A 20,172-nucleotide genomic window follows, 5' to 3' on the forward strand; every position below is an offset into this window, starting at 1 on the left:
AAAGAGAAAGAAAAAAAAATCAAGAAAGAAGCTAGACTATACACAGATCCTACCCACACTCATTATTATTGTCAAAAGCTGTTTTCTTACCTTAAAGAGCAGGTCCGGATTGCAGAGCTGGTCTAAGGCATTAATAAAGCCTTGGATCACTCCTCCATGATCAAGTTTACTTTTTATCCTATAAAAAAATCCACCAGGTTTAGACTAGGAGTGGAGGCACACATCTTTAATCCCAGTACTCAGAGGCAGAAGCACATGGATCTCTGTGAATTCAACGCTAGTCTATACAGTGAATTCCAGGACAGTCAGGTATTCACACAGAGACCCTGTCTCAAAATACCACAAGAACAATATCAGGTTCAGGAATAATAACATTTTCTAATGACCAGGGCATATTTTTACATAGATTTACAACATGTACTACTTTATGTATATATGTTTACATATAATTATACACACAAACTCACTACCCACCCACACACACATACACACACACACACACACACACACACACACACACACACACACACACACACACACAAGCTATCTTTTGGACTGATGTCCAAAGAAGTAGCGACTCGAGAATTATATCCAACATTAGATTAGCATCTGCTCTTTAAAGCAGAACGTCTCAACCTATGGGTTGCAAACCTTTGGGGGTCAAATATGTTGCTACTGTTGCTACTGTCTGGAGATAGCATTTCCCAGGGGTCATATAGCAAATATCCTATATATCAGATATTTACATTATTATTCATAACAGTAGTCAGATTACAGTTAAGAAGTAGCAACAAAAATAATTTACCATTAGGGGTCACTACAATATGAAGAGCCGTATCAAAAGGTTGCAATATTAGGAAGGTTGAAAACCAGTGCTTTAAAGAGTTGAAGGTCTCAGGCAAAGTCAAAGTGATCCGTATGTGGATCCGTATATGGACACTGATGACTATAAGTCGCTGTTGCTTTAAACATCTTGAAGTATGCCAGGTCGCTTTCTCAACACTTGCTTACAAGTATTTTTCATGTGTTCACTTTTAGAAACAGTCTTATGGTGTTAGACTCTGATCAGAGATGGTGCAGTTGGTGGAGCAAGGAGGTGCAAGGAGGCAACTTGGCTCATGGCAAAACAGCTGTTTGACATAATGATTTTTAATTACTTTGTATTCACTCATGGTTACAGACTTGTAAAGACATTTTATTTAAGTATACATGGAAAATGTCTTTGCTTCCTATACCTTCCATTTTCTCTCCCTCCCATGAGTATACTTCCTTTTCCAAGATAATTTTGCTTCTACTTTCCTGTCATATAGGATATACATGACAGAAGAAGAGGATTAGTTTGAGCCTGGCTTATTGTCTTAATATATGATGATGCCTCATTTTTTCCATTTTCATGCAAACAATATGATTTTCTTTATGGCTGAATCAAACTCTGTAAAGTATTCATATCACATATTCTTTATTCATTCATGATGGAGGACAGTTAGGCTGCTTCCATCAACTAATGTTGTGACAGAGCCACAGTACATAAGGAGATGCAGGTCTTTGCAGTTGTGTGATGACAGTATATTCACAGGATCAGTATAGCTGGATCATGAAGTAGGTCTGATTTTTGTTTTGTTGTTACAGTCTGGAGATAGGGTTTCATTATGTAGCCCTGGCAAAAGAACACTGCTGGAGGTCTCACTACTGAGCCTTAGCAACAAAAACTATAAGATACGCAAAAACCGAATGGGTAGGATAATGGAATGGAACGGAGGAGCCATATACAAATCCACTTGGTTGCATGTAGTGACCAAATCTTTTGACAAAGGTGTTGAAAACATACACCAGGAAAACAAAAAATAAGAGTGTGTGGGCTACACAGGTGGCAAGGACAAGACAACAAAAACAAGTAGAACTTCCACAGGCTCCAAGTGTACTGCACCTGTGAAGATACTCAGAAGACCTCCTGAGTTCACACACTGATACATAGCTGCAGATCTTTGCTTATTGTAAGCAATAGCCTATTCATGAGCCAATTTATTGGCTGGTTGGGTTGTTTGGGTTTTAGGGGTGGTATTTATTGTTTTGAGTAGAATATTTCAGATATTAATCTTCAGTTTCATTGTTTTTTATAGCTTTTTGTTTCTATTTTATTATTTTATGCTTTGACATATTATTTATTAATATCTGCTCATTTGGGGGTTTGTCTTGTTTTTATTTTTCTAAGATCTTGAGGCATATCATTAAGGTATGTAAGATCTCTATAGTTTCATAAAATAGGGACTTATAATTATACACTTCTTTCTTAGAATCTTTTTGTTTCTCACAGGTTCTGGTGTGTTTGCATGTTAATTAATTCTAGGAATATAAAACCTTTTCTTCTGGTTTCTTCAATAACTCACTCATCATTCAACAGTACACTGTTTAGTCTCCATGAGTTTGTATATTGTCTACAACTACACACTACTAAACTGAAAACTAGTTTCTCATTGATTTGTAGTTTAGTTCCATTGTCACCAGAAAATTATTTTAATTTTTCAATATTTATTAAGACTTAGTACACTAAAATATGGCCTCTTTTGGGAAAAGACTCATAGGTTGCTGAGAAGAATGTGTATTGTGAAGCTACTGAGAAGAATATTCTGTTCACTTACTTTATTAATGCTAATGTTTCTGTATTTTTTGTGTGGGTTAGATATTAGGCTGTGACCAGGAAGCCATGCATTTACAAAGTCAGTATATTGGTCTGAACTTACAAATAACCAAAGAAGTGAAAATGCTGATGTCTCCGTCCCCCATTGTTGAGGATATAGGTACATATAAGCCATGGGTCCTGGGGATTTCAACTCAGATTCTCATGATTGCAAATAAGAGCTCTAAGCCATCTCACCAGTTTCTCTGGATTCATAATGTTTTATGTTTGTAAGCTATTTATTTGTGGTATGTTGTTTATATATAGTTAAGGCTGCTCTCAAACTTTAGGTTCTCCTGTCATAGCTTCCAGAGTATTTGTAACTCCAAACATACATCACCATAACAACATTTCAATATTTCTTAAAGGGTAACTTCTGAATAGTCTTAGTTGGGATTTCTAATGCTGTGATGAACACCAAGACCAGAAGCAACTTGGAGATTCAAGTTTATCTTAGGTATCAGGTCACAGTCCATCACTGGGGAAGTCAGGATTAGACCTCAAGGTCCTGGAGTCAGGCACTGAAGCAGAAGCTATGGAGACTAGTTCCTTAAAGCTGGTTTGCTCATCCTGTTTCCTTATACAACCCAGGATCAACCGCTCAAGAATGACACCATCCTCAGTGGGCTGGGCCCTCCTTTATCAATTATTAATCAAGAAAATGCCCTACAGGCAAATTAGGTGGAAGTATTTTCTCAATTGAGGTCCTCTATTCTCAGATAACCCTAGCTTGTGTCAAATTCATGAAAACCAACCAACCAGGATGAGAACTGATTGCAAAAGTATCTTATCCTGTCTGTACTATTCAAAAGATTATTAGCTCTGAGCATGAAGGCAAGCGCCTAAGACGGACAGTGTTTTCAAAAGGAGAGAAATTCAGTAACAAGTGTCATACAGGAAAAGATCGCCTCGATAAATGTCTAAGAATTCCTAAACATCATGAACAACTCAAATACATGTGCACATTTTGGCTTTTACCACCCCATTTTTTATATCCAATAGTATCTGATCAGCCCCAAACCAAAACATTACCTCTCAACAAATGCTTTATTATTATGACCAGAAGAAGTAATTTTAAAGGAGTAGCTTTCACTGCTTATTATAAAAGGGTAGATAATGGCCTGTGGGTAGTTATCAGCGATTTCTTCCACAGTATGTTGCACTGCAATAGCTTCCTCTTTGTCCAGTAAGGCCATCATGTGGCTGATCCAGCCAATGAACTGCCAGCAAGGAATGGATGAAATCTAAAATTCAGAAAAGTATAGTTTGAAAATGAACAGGACATTTAACAATATTTGTATAAAAGTAAAATATGTTCCAAATGAAAAGGCTTAAATATAAATCTACTCTCTCTTAGCTCTTTTCTGCTAAGGGACCACTGGACTCATCCCAACATTTCCTGTACATGTACACAAGTATTTTTTTTTTTTAATCAAAGAATGGGATCATACTTGCCGGGGTGGTTTGAAACAGAATGGCCCCCATTCGCTCACTCATTTGAATGTTGAACCCATTTGGTAGGACTGTAGGTGAAGGCTTAGGAAGGGTGGCCGTGCTGGAGGAGGTGTGTTGGTGCCTTTGAGATTCCAGAAGACTCCACCATTCACAGTTGCCGTCTACATCATGCCTGTGCTTCAGGATGGTGCTCTCAGCTGCTGCCCCCACGTCATGCTAGGCTGCCTGCTTGCAGACATGCTCCCCTCTAATGGTTTGGGTTTCAATCCTGACGTTGGAAGTCCTCCCAAAACACTGTCTAAGATGTCTTATACACGATGTCTTATCACAGGAATGTGTAAGTAATAAAGACACGAGACAAACTTAACTCGTTCTTGTAACAGCTATATTGCATTTTATTCACTTAGTGCATTATCACGAACTTGGGCTGTTTATATACTTTTGTTTTAAGAAATTCATGAGGTCTGGGCCAGTGCCCCAAGCAGACCGTGGGTGCAAACTCCGCAGCTAGTTCCACGACACCCAGAGGAAGCTCTACTCCCAGGCGCTTTTACACACCCAGGATCCGAGGATCCAAGGATCCCAGGATCCCAGTCACACTAGGATATCAGGGTCCCAGAGGCAGTTTGACTCCCAGGTGCTCGGACAGACACAGGATCTCAGGATCACAGGATCATAGAATCACAGGATCAGAGACAGTTTGACTCTGAGGAGTTCTGATACAACCAGGATCACAGGAAGGACAGACTCCAGTCAGATATAGCAAAAGCAGGTAGCACTAGAGATAACCAGATGGTGGGAGGCAAGTGAACGAACATTAAGCAATAGAAACCAAGGTTACTTGGTATTAACAGAACCCAATTCTTCCTGGATACACCATCATACCAGAAAAGCAAGACTCAGATCTAAAATAACTTCTTATGATGATGATAGAGGTCTTTAAGGGGGACATAAATATCTCCCTTAAATAAATACAGGAAAACACAGGTAAACACCTAGAAGCCCTTAAAGAGGAAACACAAAAATCTCTTAAAGAATTATAGGAAAACACAAACAGGTGAAGGAAATGAACAAAACCATCCAAGATCTAAAAAATGGAGGTAGAAACAATAAAGAAATCACAAAGTGAGACAACCCTGGAGCTAGAAAACCTAGGAAAGAGATCAGGAGTCAGAGATGCAAGCATCAGCAACAGAATACAAGAGATAGGAGAATCTCAGGTGCAGAAGATTCCATAGAAAACATTGATACAACAGTCAAAGAAAACACAAAAAGCAAAAACTTCTAACCCAAAACATCCAGGAAATCCAGGACACAATGAGAATACCAAACCTTAGGATAACAAGTATAGAAGAGAGTGGAGGTTTCTAACTTAAAGGGCCAGTAAATGTCTTCAACAAAATTATAGAAGAAAACTTCCCTAACCTAAAGAAAGAGATGCCTATAAACATACAAGAAGCCTGCAGAACTCCAAATTGACTGGACCAGAAAAGAAATTCCTCCCATCACATAATAATCAAAACACCAAATGAACTAAACAAAGAAAGAATATTAAAAAATTAAAGGAAAAAAATCACGTAACATATAAAGGAAGGCCTATCAGAATTACACCAGACTTCTAACCAGAGACTATGAAAGCAAGAAGATCCTGGGCAGATGTCATACAGACCCTAAGAGAACACAAATGCCAGGCCAGGCTTCTAAAACCAGCAAAACTCTCAAACACTATAGATGGAGACACCAATATATTCCTTGAAAAAAACAAATTTACACAATATCTTTCCACAAATCCAGCCCTACCAAGGACAATAGATGGAGAACACCAACACAAGGAGTGAAACTACACCCTAGAAAAAGCAAGAAAGTAATCTTTCAAAAAACCCACACAAGCATAATTCCACTTCTAACAACAAAAATAAGAGGAAGTAACAATAACTTTTCCTTAATATCTCTTAATATGAAAATTAATATTACCAACATATCCTAATTGATTACAATTCAAAAATATGAGGAATTAGAAATTTGTTGGCTGTTCCCCAGTGGTCTCTCTAATTTGGTAATTGAAGAGATATGTCTAATATTGTACAATCCATATACACTTTCTGCTTGTTTGTACGTGACAGTGTCTTGCTGTATACCACAGAATGGTCTTGATGTTTTATACTACTATGGTTTTCAGAACAGCTTATATATTTCAACATTATTTATATAGGCAAAAGAAATGGAGATAAGTAATTTGGGAAGTAGCTTGTAAGAGAAAAACAAAGGGTGAGACTGAATGTTTTGCTTGATATTCGTAATTATTGTATCAATTTTGAAGATGACCTTATAGGTTACTCTTTTTCTGAGATGAATGCTTTTCAAAATCATCACAGCCAATGACCCAGAATCTTGCCCTCACCTAATGTCTGTGCCACCCTCCAAGTAGTGCCACTGTTCACTGAAACAGTTGATCGATTACTTCATGAATAGAACATCTTAACACACATAGCATTTCTCAAATGAATGTAACCTGTTCCCTGTGGGCTGAAAATGATGACAATCACTCAAGTCAAATAGTTTTGACCATAGCAGGAAATCTGTATCCAAATAATTGTGCCTACACTTCATTCCTTGGCTCAGCAGAGCTGTCAGCTCTTAACTTAGCTACTATGGAGGTAAAATCCTTTGGTGATGTGAGGGACATTGAAGTACAGCCTTATTACAATGTACTCAAATGACTAAAAATTGTTATTTTGGGTTTCTATCACAGTAAGAGCCAAGATTTTAAGCTCTACTAAAAATAAAGCAAATAATACAAAAAGAAAAAAGACTTTATCTTTTTAAGTTCATTTAATAATATGTCCATTACTTTTATGATTGATGAAAAAGTATATTGTGTTGAATATAATAAAAAATAAAAAGAAAGAAAGAAGAGAAGAGAAGAGAAGAGAAGAGAAGAGAAGAGAAGAGAAGAGAAGAGAAGAGAAGAGAAGAGGAAAAAGCAGAAAAAAAAACCAGGAAGAAACAAAGAGAAGCATGTATTCAGGGTTCTGGTTATGTTTATTCAGTGTTTTTTAATTGCCGAGAAAGCTTTAGTCTAAAATAAGTGATATTTGGCAAGAGGTGGTACTGCATGCTGACAATTTGATTAAGTTCTTTTACTGAGACAAAAATGAAAATTCATGAAGCAAAAATAAAAAAAATAAAAAAAAAGAAATGCTTAAAATGAAGATTCTTATAAATATACCTCTGTACTTATGTTATACACATGTGGAATACCTTTCCAGAAACAAAGTTACGGCTTTAACATTAGTAATTATAATATATATTATAATCACTAATATACACATATATGTATATTATATATATTATATATTATGTATATTGTGTATATTATATATACATATAAATATAAACATATATTTAGAAAGTCTAAAAAGAATTTTCAGATTTCCATTTATAAAAATGTTTGACTATATTATACATTCTTTATAAACATTGGATACAATAAAGTTTTTAATTTAATTTACTTTTTAAAGAAAGGGTCTCACTAAGTATTCCTGGCTAGCCTAGAAACTATAACACAGACCTGGAGGTTCTCAAACGCTTCTTCCCACACTCAGAATCCACAGACTGCAAAGGCATAGTTAAAAGGCCATAAAGCATAGTGGGCCCTCATGGCTCAGTTCGTAAAAAAGAACTGAGTTCTGTTCCCAATACTTATGGGAAAATGAGGTTCAGTAGCATGAACCTGTAATCCCCAGGGAGCTGGGGAGGCAGGGACAGCAGGACATGGGACAGGGAGGCTTGCTGGCCCATCAGCCTAGCTTAATCGGCAAGTTCCAGGTGCAGGGAGAGACGCTGTCTCAGAAGACAATGTGGAGAGCACACACACACACACACACACACACACACACACACACACACTGACCTTTAGCCTGGGCACCCATACACACACACACACACACACACACAGACACACACACACACAATAACGACAAACATCTTGCTATATAAGAGTAGCAGTTAGTCCTCGCTGAAGTCTTATTTTCAAGTCAAAGCTTGGGTCTGTTTTAGCTGTAGACCTGTGGAAACAGGAAAGAGCCTGGTCTTTCATTGGTGGGGTCTTCCCTACACAGAGCGGTCCCAGAGGACAGAGGCAAAGCCAGCGCGTGCAGCACGCCCAAGTGCTCCAGGGAACAAGCATGTGAAGGCTGCAGGTTGTTTGTTGTATGTGCACACACAAACCTCTGTTCCCACTTTGTGCTTACCCGAGGCTAAGTAAGAACTACGCAAAAGATACCAACACGTGTTATAGACTGCAGCTCATCTGTGTGGAGGGCAAATTCCCATACAAAGTCCTTATCTTGGCTCCAGAAAAATTCTCCCTTGATTGATTTGGAACTTGTTCAGATATAGTGTTTCTATACACCCACAAAGGAAAATAGGTACAAGTGGCAGCACACATCTGTAATCCTCCGATGCAGGAGGAAGAGAACCGCATAGAGTTGTACACAGGACAGAAGGTGAGGAAGGATGCCTGAGACTGTCCTCTGACTTCTGCATAATGACGTAGCGTGTGCGAAAACACAAAGGAGGGAAACAAGGCCATAACGTGCATTTCACACACCGAGCCCACATATAAGTAAAACTGTGTCTTTAACTCCTGAAACGTTCTCGTCCACACTCAAGGACACCAACCTCTTTTGTCATCAAGTTTAAGGTCTCCTCTGAATACTGCTCTATAATCTGAAGTAACCTAGGAAATTTCAGCCTGGCTTCAGAAGAGTTTAACTTTAGTGCTCTCAGCGTTTTCTCCACCACAAGTGCTGGATATGCTTCCAGTTCTACAGAATCAAAGACAGCAAAGGAAGAAGAAATGGTTAGCACATAAATCATAAATGTGACTAATGGTTCTCTTCCCTACAAAGGCTTTTGTTTTCTTTTGTTTTGTTTTGGATTTGCTTTTTCAAGACAGCATTTCTCTGTGTAACCCTGGCTGTTCTGGAACTCACTCTGTAGACCAGGCTGGCCTTGAACTTAGAAATCCACCTGCCTCTGCCTCCCAGAGTGCTGGGATTACAGGCGTGCGCCACCACCGCCGGCTTGGCTTTTTTCTTTTTCTTTATTTTTTAAAGTCTGTCACTGTTCCCTCTCCAGTGATTTCTTTCAGTCAAGAAATGTCACACACGTTTGTCTAATCCTTCAGGAAGCAGTTTTCATCCTGTATTGACAGCACACATTGGATGATGCTCCTGGCTTTATTCCTAGAGCAAGAAGTAGGTCACAGGAGTCTTAAGTTACAGGATGCAAATGAGCCAGTTACAGCGGCTCAGCCTCTAAGGCTAGCACCTGGGAGGTAGAAAAGTCTGGCGGTTCCTCAGAAAACTGGACATGACACTTCCAGAGGACCCTGCCATACCTCTCCTGGCATATACCCAAAGGATTCCCCGGCATGCAATAAAGACACATGCTCCATTATGTTCATAGCAGCCTTATTTATAATAGCCAGAAACTGGAAAGAACCCAGATGCCCCTCAAAGGAGGAATGGATACAGAAAATGTGGTATATTTACACAATGGAATACTACTCAGCAATGAGAAACAATGAATTTACAAAATTTTTTAGGCAAATGGTTTGATCTGGAAAATATCATCCTAAGTGAGGTAACCCGATCACAAAAGAATATACATGGAATGCAATCTCTGATAAGTGGATATTAATTAGCCCAGAAGCTCTGAATAACAAAGGCACAAATCGGATAACAAATGACTCCCATGAAGAAGTATGGAGAGGGTCCTGATCCTGGAAAGGATTGATCTAGTGTTGGAGGGGAATATAAGGACAGAGAAAAAGGAGGGAGGTGATTGGAGAATGGGTGGAGAGAAGAAGGTTTATGGGACATATGGGGAGGGGGGATCTGGGAAAGGGGAAATCATTTGGAATGTAAACAAAGAATATAGAAAATAAAAATATTAAAAAAAAAGAAAAAGAAAATGCTAACTTCAAGGCTAGCCCGAGCTACACACTTTCTATATACACTTCTCTAAAAGTTGTGGGATGGCACCTTAGCTCAGTGGTGGAGTTCTTGCCTAACACTAACTATCAAGGCTAGTTTAAACCCTAGAATTAACAACAAATACAGCAGGTTTTATTTAAATACAGGCATGTTGCTTAGAGAAATTACTGTATTTTTTAAAAGATTTATTTGTTTGTTTGTTTGTTTGTTTATTGATTGTATGTGACTATACTGTCACTCTCAGTCATACCAGAAGAGGTATGACTGAGATTATTACAGATGGTTGTGGTTGCTGGGAATTAAACTCAGGACCTCTGTAAGAGTAGTCAGTGTTTGTAACACTGACCCATGTCTTCAGCCCTAAACTACTATTTCTAAAGATGAAACAAAATAAAAGATCTGTCATTTGAGCAAAAAACACCCATTAGATCAAAAGCATCTATATATTTTTCAAGCTTAAATATAGAGCACTAACCTATACTTCTCTTCTGTGAGGCGCTGGATCCACTCTCTTCTGCCTTTCGGAGCTGCTGGTCACAGAAACCTACCAGTGTCATGTAAGCATGGGCCCGCTCGGCTGCAGCCTCGTGGCCCCAGCAGGAAAGCTGGGTGTCCTCTTCGGCTAACTGCACGGCCTTAAAGAGGTGATGAAATGTTCTCTGGTACAGACCTGAGATTACCTGGAATTGAGAAGACACATGACTAGATCAATAGCTTTGAAATACTACTGAAAAGTTAGTTGTCGTGTGTGCAGTCTCAACTGAGGCAAGGGGGTCCCGGTGACTAAGTGCCAGTCCAGTCAACTGAGAATTCGTAAGTAAAATAAACACTGAAAGCTATGCTAACTGTGGTGTAAGTGTGGTGTGTGTGTGTGCGCGCGTGTGTGCGTGCAAGGCAGTAAGTGTGTGTGCGTGCAAGGCAGTAAGCAATCCCAGTAAACTCTGGAACATCATTACAACCAGGTAAGGTAAAGAGAATATGCCGGTCAGTCAGTAAGCCCGACAGAGCTGGACTAGGCACTGTGAACTCCACGGGATTCACAAAAATGACAAAAGCTGGTGCTGTATAGTCATATCCTGCAAAGATGTCAGTGATGCTGACAAAGATGAAGACAGGACCACATTATGGCACCGAGGCAGGATGGAAGGTGAAGAGGTAACTATTTAAAGTTCAAAATTATCTGAAAACCAAAATAATATGACCAACTGCACCACTGCCCCAAGAACTAAGCAGAGCAGAGCTGGCTACAAAGGGGAAAGGTCTTATCCCATGAACCAGTGGAGACACCTTCTCAATGGAAATTAGTGATGAAATTTCATATATAAAAGCTTGTTTTAAGGATTTGTATTACCAAGTTGGTTAGGTAATCCCAGTTTTCAGGATGCAGAGCAGAAGGACTGTTCTAAGGCTCAAGTCAACCTGGTCTACACAATCAGTTCCGGGACAGTCAGAGCTATTTAGCAGGGGACAAAAATAAAACATGACCACAACAAAATCCCTATATTATTCAGGAAGCTGGGATGTAGCTCAGTTGGCAGAGTGACTGCATAGTTTACATGAAGTCATGAGTTCAGACACAGTACCACATAAACTGGGTGTGGTACACACCTGTAATCTGCATATGGGAGGTAGAGAAAGTTGAAATCCATCCTTGGTTAGAGAGTGAGTTTAAGACATGACTGGAATACAGAAACACTGGCTCAAACAAACAAACCAAAAAGAAAAAACAAAACAAAAAAAGGTTTATTTCAAATAACATAATAGGAAATACATAGATTATTCAGTTTTCCATATAAGAAACTTGAAACAATACTTGTCAATTGTTTCATTTTAATTCATCATTTCATTTCAATTGTGTTTTTGAAATCAGGTCTCACTTTATAGCTCAGGCTGTACATAGTGGTGCCTCGCAAACGCTAGGCTACAACTGTGAGCGACTATACCTGCCTCTAAGCATATTTTAAATTGACAAAAGAATACTCTCTCACTGCAGCTTCACTTTGTCCTGAGCACAGCACATAAAAGACACACAATACAAGAACTTACCCTCTCTGTGTTCTCTGTATTAGATCCGGAAAGTGTCACGATTGATTTCAGTTTGCTTTCCTCCAGGTCAGACAGGCAGGCTGGCTCCCTGCTGAGAGCATCAGCCATGATCCTGTAAGTTGTGCCCAAGAGAATGTTCTGGTCACAAGAGGCCTGAATATTTTTATTTAAGTAGTTTGAAATATCACTTTCATCTGTTCCATAAAAAAAAAAAAAAAAGATTTTTTTCAAATAAACTCACAGTCAGTAACTTCTTTTCTATTATAAGATTAAGTAACATAAATCTTGAAGTACAAGAACCTGGCTTCAGTTTCTGATGAAAGATTTTCTTACACTCTCTGATTAATAGAAAATGTTTTTCATTAATGCTAAGGCCTGGGTAACTGCTGCCTGTCTAGCCAGCATTTTATGCTGTTATTACTGTTACAAGGAAACTTTCGCATAAGCTGTTACTACTGTTACTAGAAAACTTTCTCATGCCCAAGTTGATTGCAGATTCTGTCATATTATAAGCTCTGATGCTCTTGAAAACCAATCACAATAGAGGTCAGTCAGAACTGCTTTGTATAGTTAGCCACAATAAGCTTAGACCAGAACCAAGGCCCCAGCAGCACTGCCTGCGCCTGTGTATGAACTTTCATGTCTTTTGCTTTTATACGCTGCCTCTGGGATAGACCCCAACATAGGAGATACCTGTACCAATATAAGAAACCACTTGGAATAAAGACTTCCATTTTCAGTAGGGGTTGGGTAAAGTTTTAAGTTCCCAAAACCTCTCTGAGAACTGGCATTTTACCTGGCATAAAGAGTGATGTACATGGCTAATCGACATCTGGGTTGGCAGAATAAGACATGAATATTAAACAAGGTGTCCCCCCCAACGTTGAATACCCCAACCATAGGAACAAGATAAGTACACCACAAAGACACGTTCCTAAGGAAGTCCCCTATCCCTAAATCCTGATTGGTGGAGTAACTTGGCACAGATGTTTGTGGATTTCAGGCTTAACAGCTCTGTAGGATTCTGGCTTAGGGTTGAAGACAGCTCAGAGTCCGGTCTGCAGCCCTGATTGATTGATCAGTCCTGGGGTTAATGCTCAATAAACTATTCCTGTCTGACTGAGATTGCTGTTCATGTGGTTTGTGAAGTGGCTCCTGGACCCCAGAGCTAAAAGTAAACCCTGATACCTCCAGTGTTAAGGTTTAAAAGAAGAAATAAACTTTTTATTCTAGAATCATCCATCACATTTTATCAAATTCTTAGTTTTGTCTGTTGCAAAGAACAGAAAATGGCTCTTATTAAGCAAGGACTATAGCTGTGCTTCTGACCACATGGTGCTGGGCACGGAGCTCAGGGCTGCAGCACCCAGAAGTGTGCCCACTAGAAAGCTTAGCAGCCACGCCCTGTTGTGGTCGTCTGGCTCCAGTGTGGATCACTGCCACCAGCGTGCTCAGCTCATATAACTCTGTGTGTGCTCCGACTTCAGGACCCCTATTGTGATGGGCACTCAATACTGTTACTATTTCCTGGGGAGCAGACCCAGCGCCTCGACATGCCAGGCAGTTGTACTCATAGTCTTAATATCTGTATTCAAGAAGCCCTAGGACCATTTCTTACCTTTCCCATTTCTCCCTACTCTGGGTTCTTTGTTTTCTTAAGACAGTCTTTCTATACAGCACCGGCAGGTCTTGAAATTGTGGCACTTACCCTGCCTTGGCCTCCTGAGTGCTGGAATTATAGGTGTGTGCCACCATATGTGGATGTTTTCTGTTCCTAGAGTTGTGTGGAGAAAGTAGTCCTCCTGGTATACTTTTCACAGACCTATGGCAGTCCCACTATGTACTTGAGGTGACTGACAGTATGGTAAGAATGTCAGAGCCAACTTTTCTTCTCTTATGCTTTGAGGCTAAAAGCCAAGTTAAGTATCAAAGAGAAAAAGTTTAATTTTCACTTTGCTTTAAAGGTAAGCATAATGCTAAATGTTGTACTGTATTAGTATATAAAACTCCATTGATCAGATGATCTGCTCTCCTCCTAAGAAATGAAGTCGCTCTGTGGCATCCTTTACTGCTATCTATAATATTCCTAACGCACATTTCAACTCTCAGAGGAAGTAGCACAAAAAACTAGCTTTTAAGACAATATACAACAGCATTCTCAAATCAGTGCAGACAGCAGCATCCTGCTTACCCAACAGCATGACGGTTTTGAGCATGGCGAGGACTTGTTCCCGAGGCCTCTGCGTGTGGCTCCGGCAGTGGCTCAGCTGCGAGTAACTATGCATCCACTGTGCTCGCCAAATTTCTCTTGTTTTTGATTCTTTATGCATCTCTTTCAGGAGTTTCATGGAGAGTGAGAAATTACTCTATGTAAACAGAAGAAAAAGAAAGGTTTTGAGACTTCTTGTTATGTAGCCAGAGGGGCTTCTTGTGCTTCCGGTAGCTCCAGTGCAAACACCATGAGAGATACAACCTATGTCTAAGAAAATTAGTCTTTTAAAATTTGTATTGCCATCTCCTTTCTTTAAGGCACGGGATGTATATATCAGGTGTGAAAAGGCAAAATACCATCCACATCGGACCACTATAGAAAACTACTTTTAAAAAGTTTTTAGCTGCTGGGTAGTGGAGGCGCATTCCTTTAATCTCAGCGCTTGGGAGGCAGAGGCAGGCAGATTTCTGAGTTCGAGGCCAGCCTGGTCTACAGAGTGAGTTCCAGGATAGCCAGGGCTACACAGAGAAATCTTGTCTCAAAAAACAAACAAACAAACAAAACAAAAAAGTTTTTAGCTGGCCTGTTTTCCTTGTTACATGTTACAACATGCCTTTGAGCAGTCTACTCATTTCCATAATTGTACATTTCTAAAAAATATATTCTACATGTAAGTGGGTACATATGTGTATAAAGCTTTACCGTTTTATACCTGGTCAACCTCAGGTGTCATGTTTTAGATGCTGTTCAGTGTCTTTTATGATACAGGGTCTCTTACTGACCTGGGGCTTCCACAGTAGGCTAGGCTAGCTGGCCAGTGAACCACAGAGGTCTGCTGGTTTCTATGGCCCCAGAACTGGGATTTAGAACCATCGTTTACACGAGTTCTAGGAGATTAAACCTATGCTTATTACAGCAAGCACTTTGAACAGCAGAGTTCAAACCCTGAACTCTGTATACTATACATTTAAAGAATGTTTCAGCATTTCTTTTGAGCATTTTAAGTGTTTACAGTATTGACACCAAACATTTAAATTCAAAGCGTTTTTGTCAGGCCAAAGAGAAACTCTTTGCTTCTCAGTAGTCATTATTTAGTCTCCACAGCAAGGGGCATTTTCTGTCTAAGCCTATCATGGCATATTTAAGTATGGATGTGTGTGTAAGTATGTAATTGTGAGAATGCATGCAAGCTGGGCCCAGCTAAATTTGTATGGACATGTGTGAGAACTCTGCATGCATGAAGCTGTGTATGAACTTATGTGAGATTATGCACATTCACTTATGTAAAAGTTTTTCTTTCTGTGAGTGCTATTCTCTTCTCCTGGTTCAACAAAAGTTTATTGCTCCAAACTTCCCCCTAGCCCTACAAGCAAAAGGCCTCTGGACAATAGGGAAAAGGCTCTAGCAATTAACCTTTTACTTAATCTCCTGCTGCTTTAGGATGAGGTGCTAAGTGCCTGAGACTGCAGTCTCTGGCCTCAGAGGAACACAGAAGGCAGATCAGCTACAATAGCATAGTAACTTAGATAAGTGTCTTAGTCAGGGTTTCTATTCCTGCACAAATATCATGACCAAGAAGCAAGTTGGGGAGGAAAGGGTTTATTGAGCTTACACTTCCACATTGCAGTTCATCACTAAAGGAAGTCAGGACTGGAACTCAAGCAGGTCAGGAAGCAGAAGCTGATGCAGAGGCCATGGAGGGATGTTTCTTACTGGCTTGCTTCCCCTGGCTTGCTCAGCCTGCTCTCTTACAGAGACTTTTATCATGAAGGGATGCTGGAATTTGTCAAAAGCCTTTCAGCATCTAATGAAATAACCATGTGGTTTTTTTTTTTCCCTTCAGTTTGTTTATGTAGTGGATTACATTGACAGATTTCCATATATTGAACCACCTCTGCATCCCTGGGATGAAGCCTACCTGATCGTGGTGAAATATAGTTTTGATGCATTCTTGGATTTAGTTGGCCAGGATTTTGTTCAGTATTTTGCATTGATGTTCATGAGGGAGATCTGAAGTTCTCCTTCCTTGTTTAGTCTTTGTTTGGTTTAGGTATAAGCATTACTGTGGCTTCATAGATTGAGTTGCATAGTGTTCCTTTTGTTTCTATTTAGTGAAAAAGTTTGAAGAGTATCGGTATTAGCTCTTCTTTGAAGAACTGATAAAATTCCCCACTAAACCCATCTGGTCCTGGGCTTTATTTGATGAGAGACTATTAACAACTGCTTCTATTTTCTCAGGACTTTGTGAGTATTTAGATTGTTCATCTGATCCTGTTTTAATGCTGGCACCTCTATTTATCTAGAAAGCTGTCCATTTCGTCCAAATTTTCTAACTTTGTTGAGTATAAGCTCTTGTAATAGGATCTGATGATTTTTTGAATTTCCAGTTTCTGTTGTTATATCTCCCTTTTCATTTCTGATTTTATTAATTTGGTTAGTGTCTCTGTGCCCTCTGGTTAGTCTGGCTAAGGGTTTAATCTATCTTGTTGATTTTCTCAATGAACCAGCTCCTGGTTTTGCTGATTCTTTGTATAGTTCTTTTTGTTTCTATTTGGTTGATTTCAGCCCTGAGTTTGATTATTTCCTGTCGTCTACTCCTCTTGGGTGTATTTGCTTCTTTTTGTTCTAGAACTCTCAAGCATTGTCAAGCTGTTAGTGTAAGTTCTCTCCATTCTCTTTTTGGAGGCACCCAGAGCTTTGAGTTTTCCTCTTAGCACTACTTTCATTGTGTCCCATAAATTTTGGCATGATTTGTCTTCATTTTCATTAAATTCTAAAAAGTCTTTCATTTCTTTCTTTATTTCTTCCTTGACTATTTGCTTGGAAAATTGTTTTCCCACTTTTGATTCTGAAATAGTCACTGTCTTTGTCACTGAGGTAGGTTTCTTGTATGCAGCAAAACGTTGGGTCCTGTTTATGTATCCAGTCTGTTAGTTTATGTCTTTTTATTGGGGAATTGAAACCTTTGATATTAAGAGATATTAAGGAAAAATTATTGTTGCTTACTGTTATCTTCTCAGTTAAAGGTAAAAATCTGGTTGTGTAGCTATCTTCTATTGGGTTTGTTGAAAGATTACCTTATTGACTTTTCTATGACATGGTTTCCCACCTTGTGTTGGTCTTTTCCACCCATTATCCTTTGTAGAGCTGGATTTGTGAAAAGATATTGTGTAAATTTGCTTTTGTAATGGAATGTCATGTTTTCTCCGTCTGTGGTAATTGAAAGTTTTGCTGGGTGTAGTAGTCTGGGCTGACATTTATGTTCTCTTAGGATCTGTGTGACATCTGCTCAGGCTCTTCTGGCTTTCATAGTCTCTGGTGAGAAGTCTGGTTTAATTCTGATAGGTCTTCCTTTATATGTTACTTGATCTTTTTCCCTTACTGCTTTTGATATTCTTTGTTTAGTGCATTTGGTGTTTTGATAATTATTTGACGGGAGGACTTTCTGCTCTGATTCAGTGTGTTTGAAGTTCTGTAGGCTTCTTGTATGTTCATGAGCATCTCTTTCTTTAGGTTAGGGAAGGGTTTTTCTTCTATAATTTTGTTGAAGATATTTACTTGTCCTTTAAGATGTAAATCCTCATTCTCTTCTATACCTATAATCCTTTGGTTTGGTCATCTGAGTGTGTCCTGGATTTCCTGGATGTTTAAGCTTACAAGCTTTTTGCATTTTATTTGTATGTTTTCTATGGAATCTTCAGCATCTGAGATTCTTTCTTCTACCTCTCATATTCTGTTGTTGATACTTGCATCTATGACTCCTGAGTTCTTTCCAAGGTTTTTTATCTCCAGAGTTGTCTCACTTTGTGATTTCTTTATTGTTTCTACTTCCATTTTTAGATCCTGGATAGTTTTGTTCAGTTCCTTCACTTGTTTGTTTGTGTTTTCCTGAAATTCTTTAAGGGATTTTTATGTTTCCTCTTTAAGGGCTTCTGCCTGTTGATCCATGTTTTTCCTGTATTTCTTTAAGGTACTTTTGTTTTTTCTTTTTTTAAGGGCTTCTACCTATTGACCCATGTTCTCCTGTATTTCTTTAAGGGAGTTATTTATGTCCTTCTTGAAGTCCTCCATCAGCATCATGAGATGTGATTTTAAATCCAGCTCTTGCTTTTCTGATCTGATGGAGTATCCAGGATTTGCTGTTATGGGAGAACTGGGTTTTGATGTTGCCATGTTGCCTTGGTTTCTGTTGGTAGTTATCTTGCATTTGCCTTTGGCCATCTAGGTATCTCTGGTGTTGGCTAGTCTTGCTGTCTCTGACTGTGACTTCTCTATCCTGTAGGCCTGTGTTTTGGTACTCCTGGGATTCCCTTTCTCTCAACTGCCCTGCATACACCTGGTTCTCCAGGAAGTATCAGGAGATGAGAAATTCCCTGTGGCAGACCTGGCAAGGGTCAGATGCCCTGTGTGCCGCTAGTTCTCTAGAAAGCATCAGGAAATGAGGCTTCCCATGTGGCAGAACTGGCAGGGATCTACCACATTGGAATGATTTGTTAGGACAGGTAGTTATGGTCGGAGGAGGGAGGGTGAGGCTCTTCTTTCTTGTTAGTTCTTCTTGAGGCATTGGAGGGGGAAGAGTGGGGGGTGGGGGGTAAGACTATGTCTTAAGCGATTTTAGAGTAAGATTTTGTCTTATGAGATTGTTTTAGAGATATTTAGGGTTGTTGTATAACAAAAAATTTACTTATCTGTACTGGCTAGTTTTGTGTGTCAACTTGACACAGGCTGGAGTTATCACAGAGAAAGGAGTTTCAGTTGGGGAAGTGCCTCCATGAGATCCAGCTGTGGGGCATTTTCTCAATTAGTGATCAAGTGGGGAGGGCCCCTTGTGGGTGGTTCCACCTTTGGGCTGGTGCTCTTGGGTTCTATAAGAGAGCAGGCTGAGCAAGCCAGGGGAAGCAAGCCAGTAAGAAACATCCCTCCATGACCTCTGCATCAGCTCCTGCTTCCTGACCTGCTTGAGTTCCAGTCCTGACTTCCTTTAGTGATGAACTGCAATGTGGAAGTGTAAGCTCAATAAACCCTTTCCTCCCCAACTTGCTTCTTGGTCATGATGCTTGTGCGGGAATTGAAACCCCGACTAAGACAGCTGCTCACTCTCTCCCTATCTATTCAATATAGTACTTGAAGTCCTAGCCAGAGCAATCAGACAACAAAAGGAGGTCAAAGGTATACAAATTGGAAAGGAAGAAGTCGAAATATCACTATTTGCAAATGATATGATAGTATACTTAAGCGACACCAAAATTTCCACCAGCGAACTCCTAAAGCTGATAAACAACTTCAGTAAAGTGGCTGGATATAAAATTAACTCTTGTGAATCAGTAGCCTTTCGCTACTCAAAGAATAAACAAGATGAGAAAAAAAATTAGGGAAATAGCACCCTTCACAATAGTTCCAAATAATATTTCATACCTAGGTGTGACCCTAACGAGGCAAGTGAAAGATCTGTATGAGAGGAACTTCAAGCCTCTGAAGAAAGAAATTGAAGATCTCAGAAGATGGAAAGATCTCCCATGTTCCTGGATTAGCAGGATCAATACAGTAAAAATGGCCATCTTGCCAAATCAATCTACAGATTCAATGCAATCCCCATCAAAATCCCAAATCAATTCTTCATAGATCTAGAAAGAGTAATTTTCAAATTCATCTGGAATAACAAAAAACCCAGGATAGAAAAAACTATTCTCCACAACAAAAGATCTCCTGTGGGAATCACCATCTAGGACCTCAAGCTCTACTATAGAACAGTAGTGATAAAAACTGTTTGGTATTGGTAT

The 20,172-nt window shown here is 39.4% G+C and overlaps 1 protein-coding gene across 4 annotated transcripts in view; it reads right to left on the reverse strand.

The window, feature by feature from the left end:
• The window catches only part of Prkdc (protein kinase, DNA-activated, catalytic subunit), a 210,698-nt gene that overhangs the window by 21,454 nt on the left and 169,072 nt on the right, over positions 1 to 20,172 (reverse strand). For 3 of the 4 annotated variants that reach the window (XM_052158779.1, XM_052158780.1, XM_052158781.1), the window contains exons 70-75: positions 14,372 to 14,546; positions 12,181 to 12,374; positions 10,610 to 10,814; positions 8,816 to 8,961; positions 3,710 to 3,921; positions 91 to 178 (exon numbers count right to left, since the gene is read on the reverse strand). In XM_052158779.1, the coding sequence (XP_052014739.1) occupies positions 91 to 178; positions 3,710 to 3,921; positions 8,816 to 8,961; positions 10,610 to 10,814; positions 12,181 to 12,374; positions 14,372 to 14,546 (1,020 nt within the window). Of the gene's footprint in view, positions 1 to 90; positions 179 to 3,709; positions 3,922 to 8,815; positions 8,962 to 10,609; positions 10,815 to 12,180; positions 12,375 to 14,371; positions 14,547 to 20,172 lie in introns of those variants that run through there. The other variant, XM_052158782.1, reaches the window with a different exon arrangement.

Source organism: Apodemus sylvaticus, chromosome 15 (genome assembly GCF_947179515.1).
Source record: "Apodemus sylvaticus chromosome 15, mApoSyl1.1, whole genome shotgun sequence".
Classification (NCBI taxonomy): Eukaryota; Metazoa; Chordata; class Mammalia; order Rodentia; family Muridae; genus Apodemus; species Apodemus sylvaticus.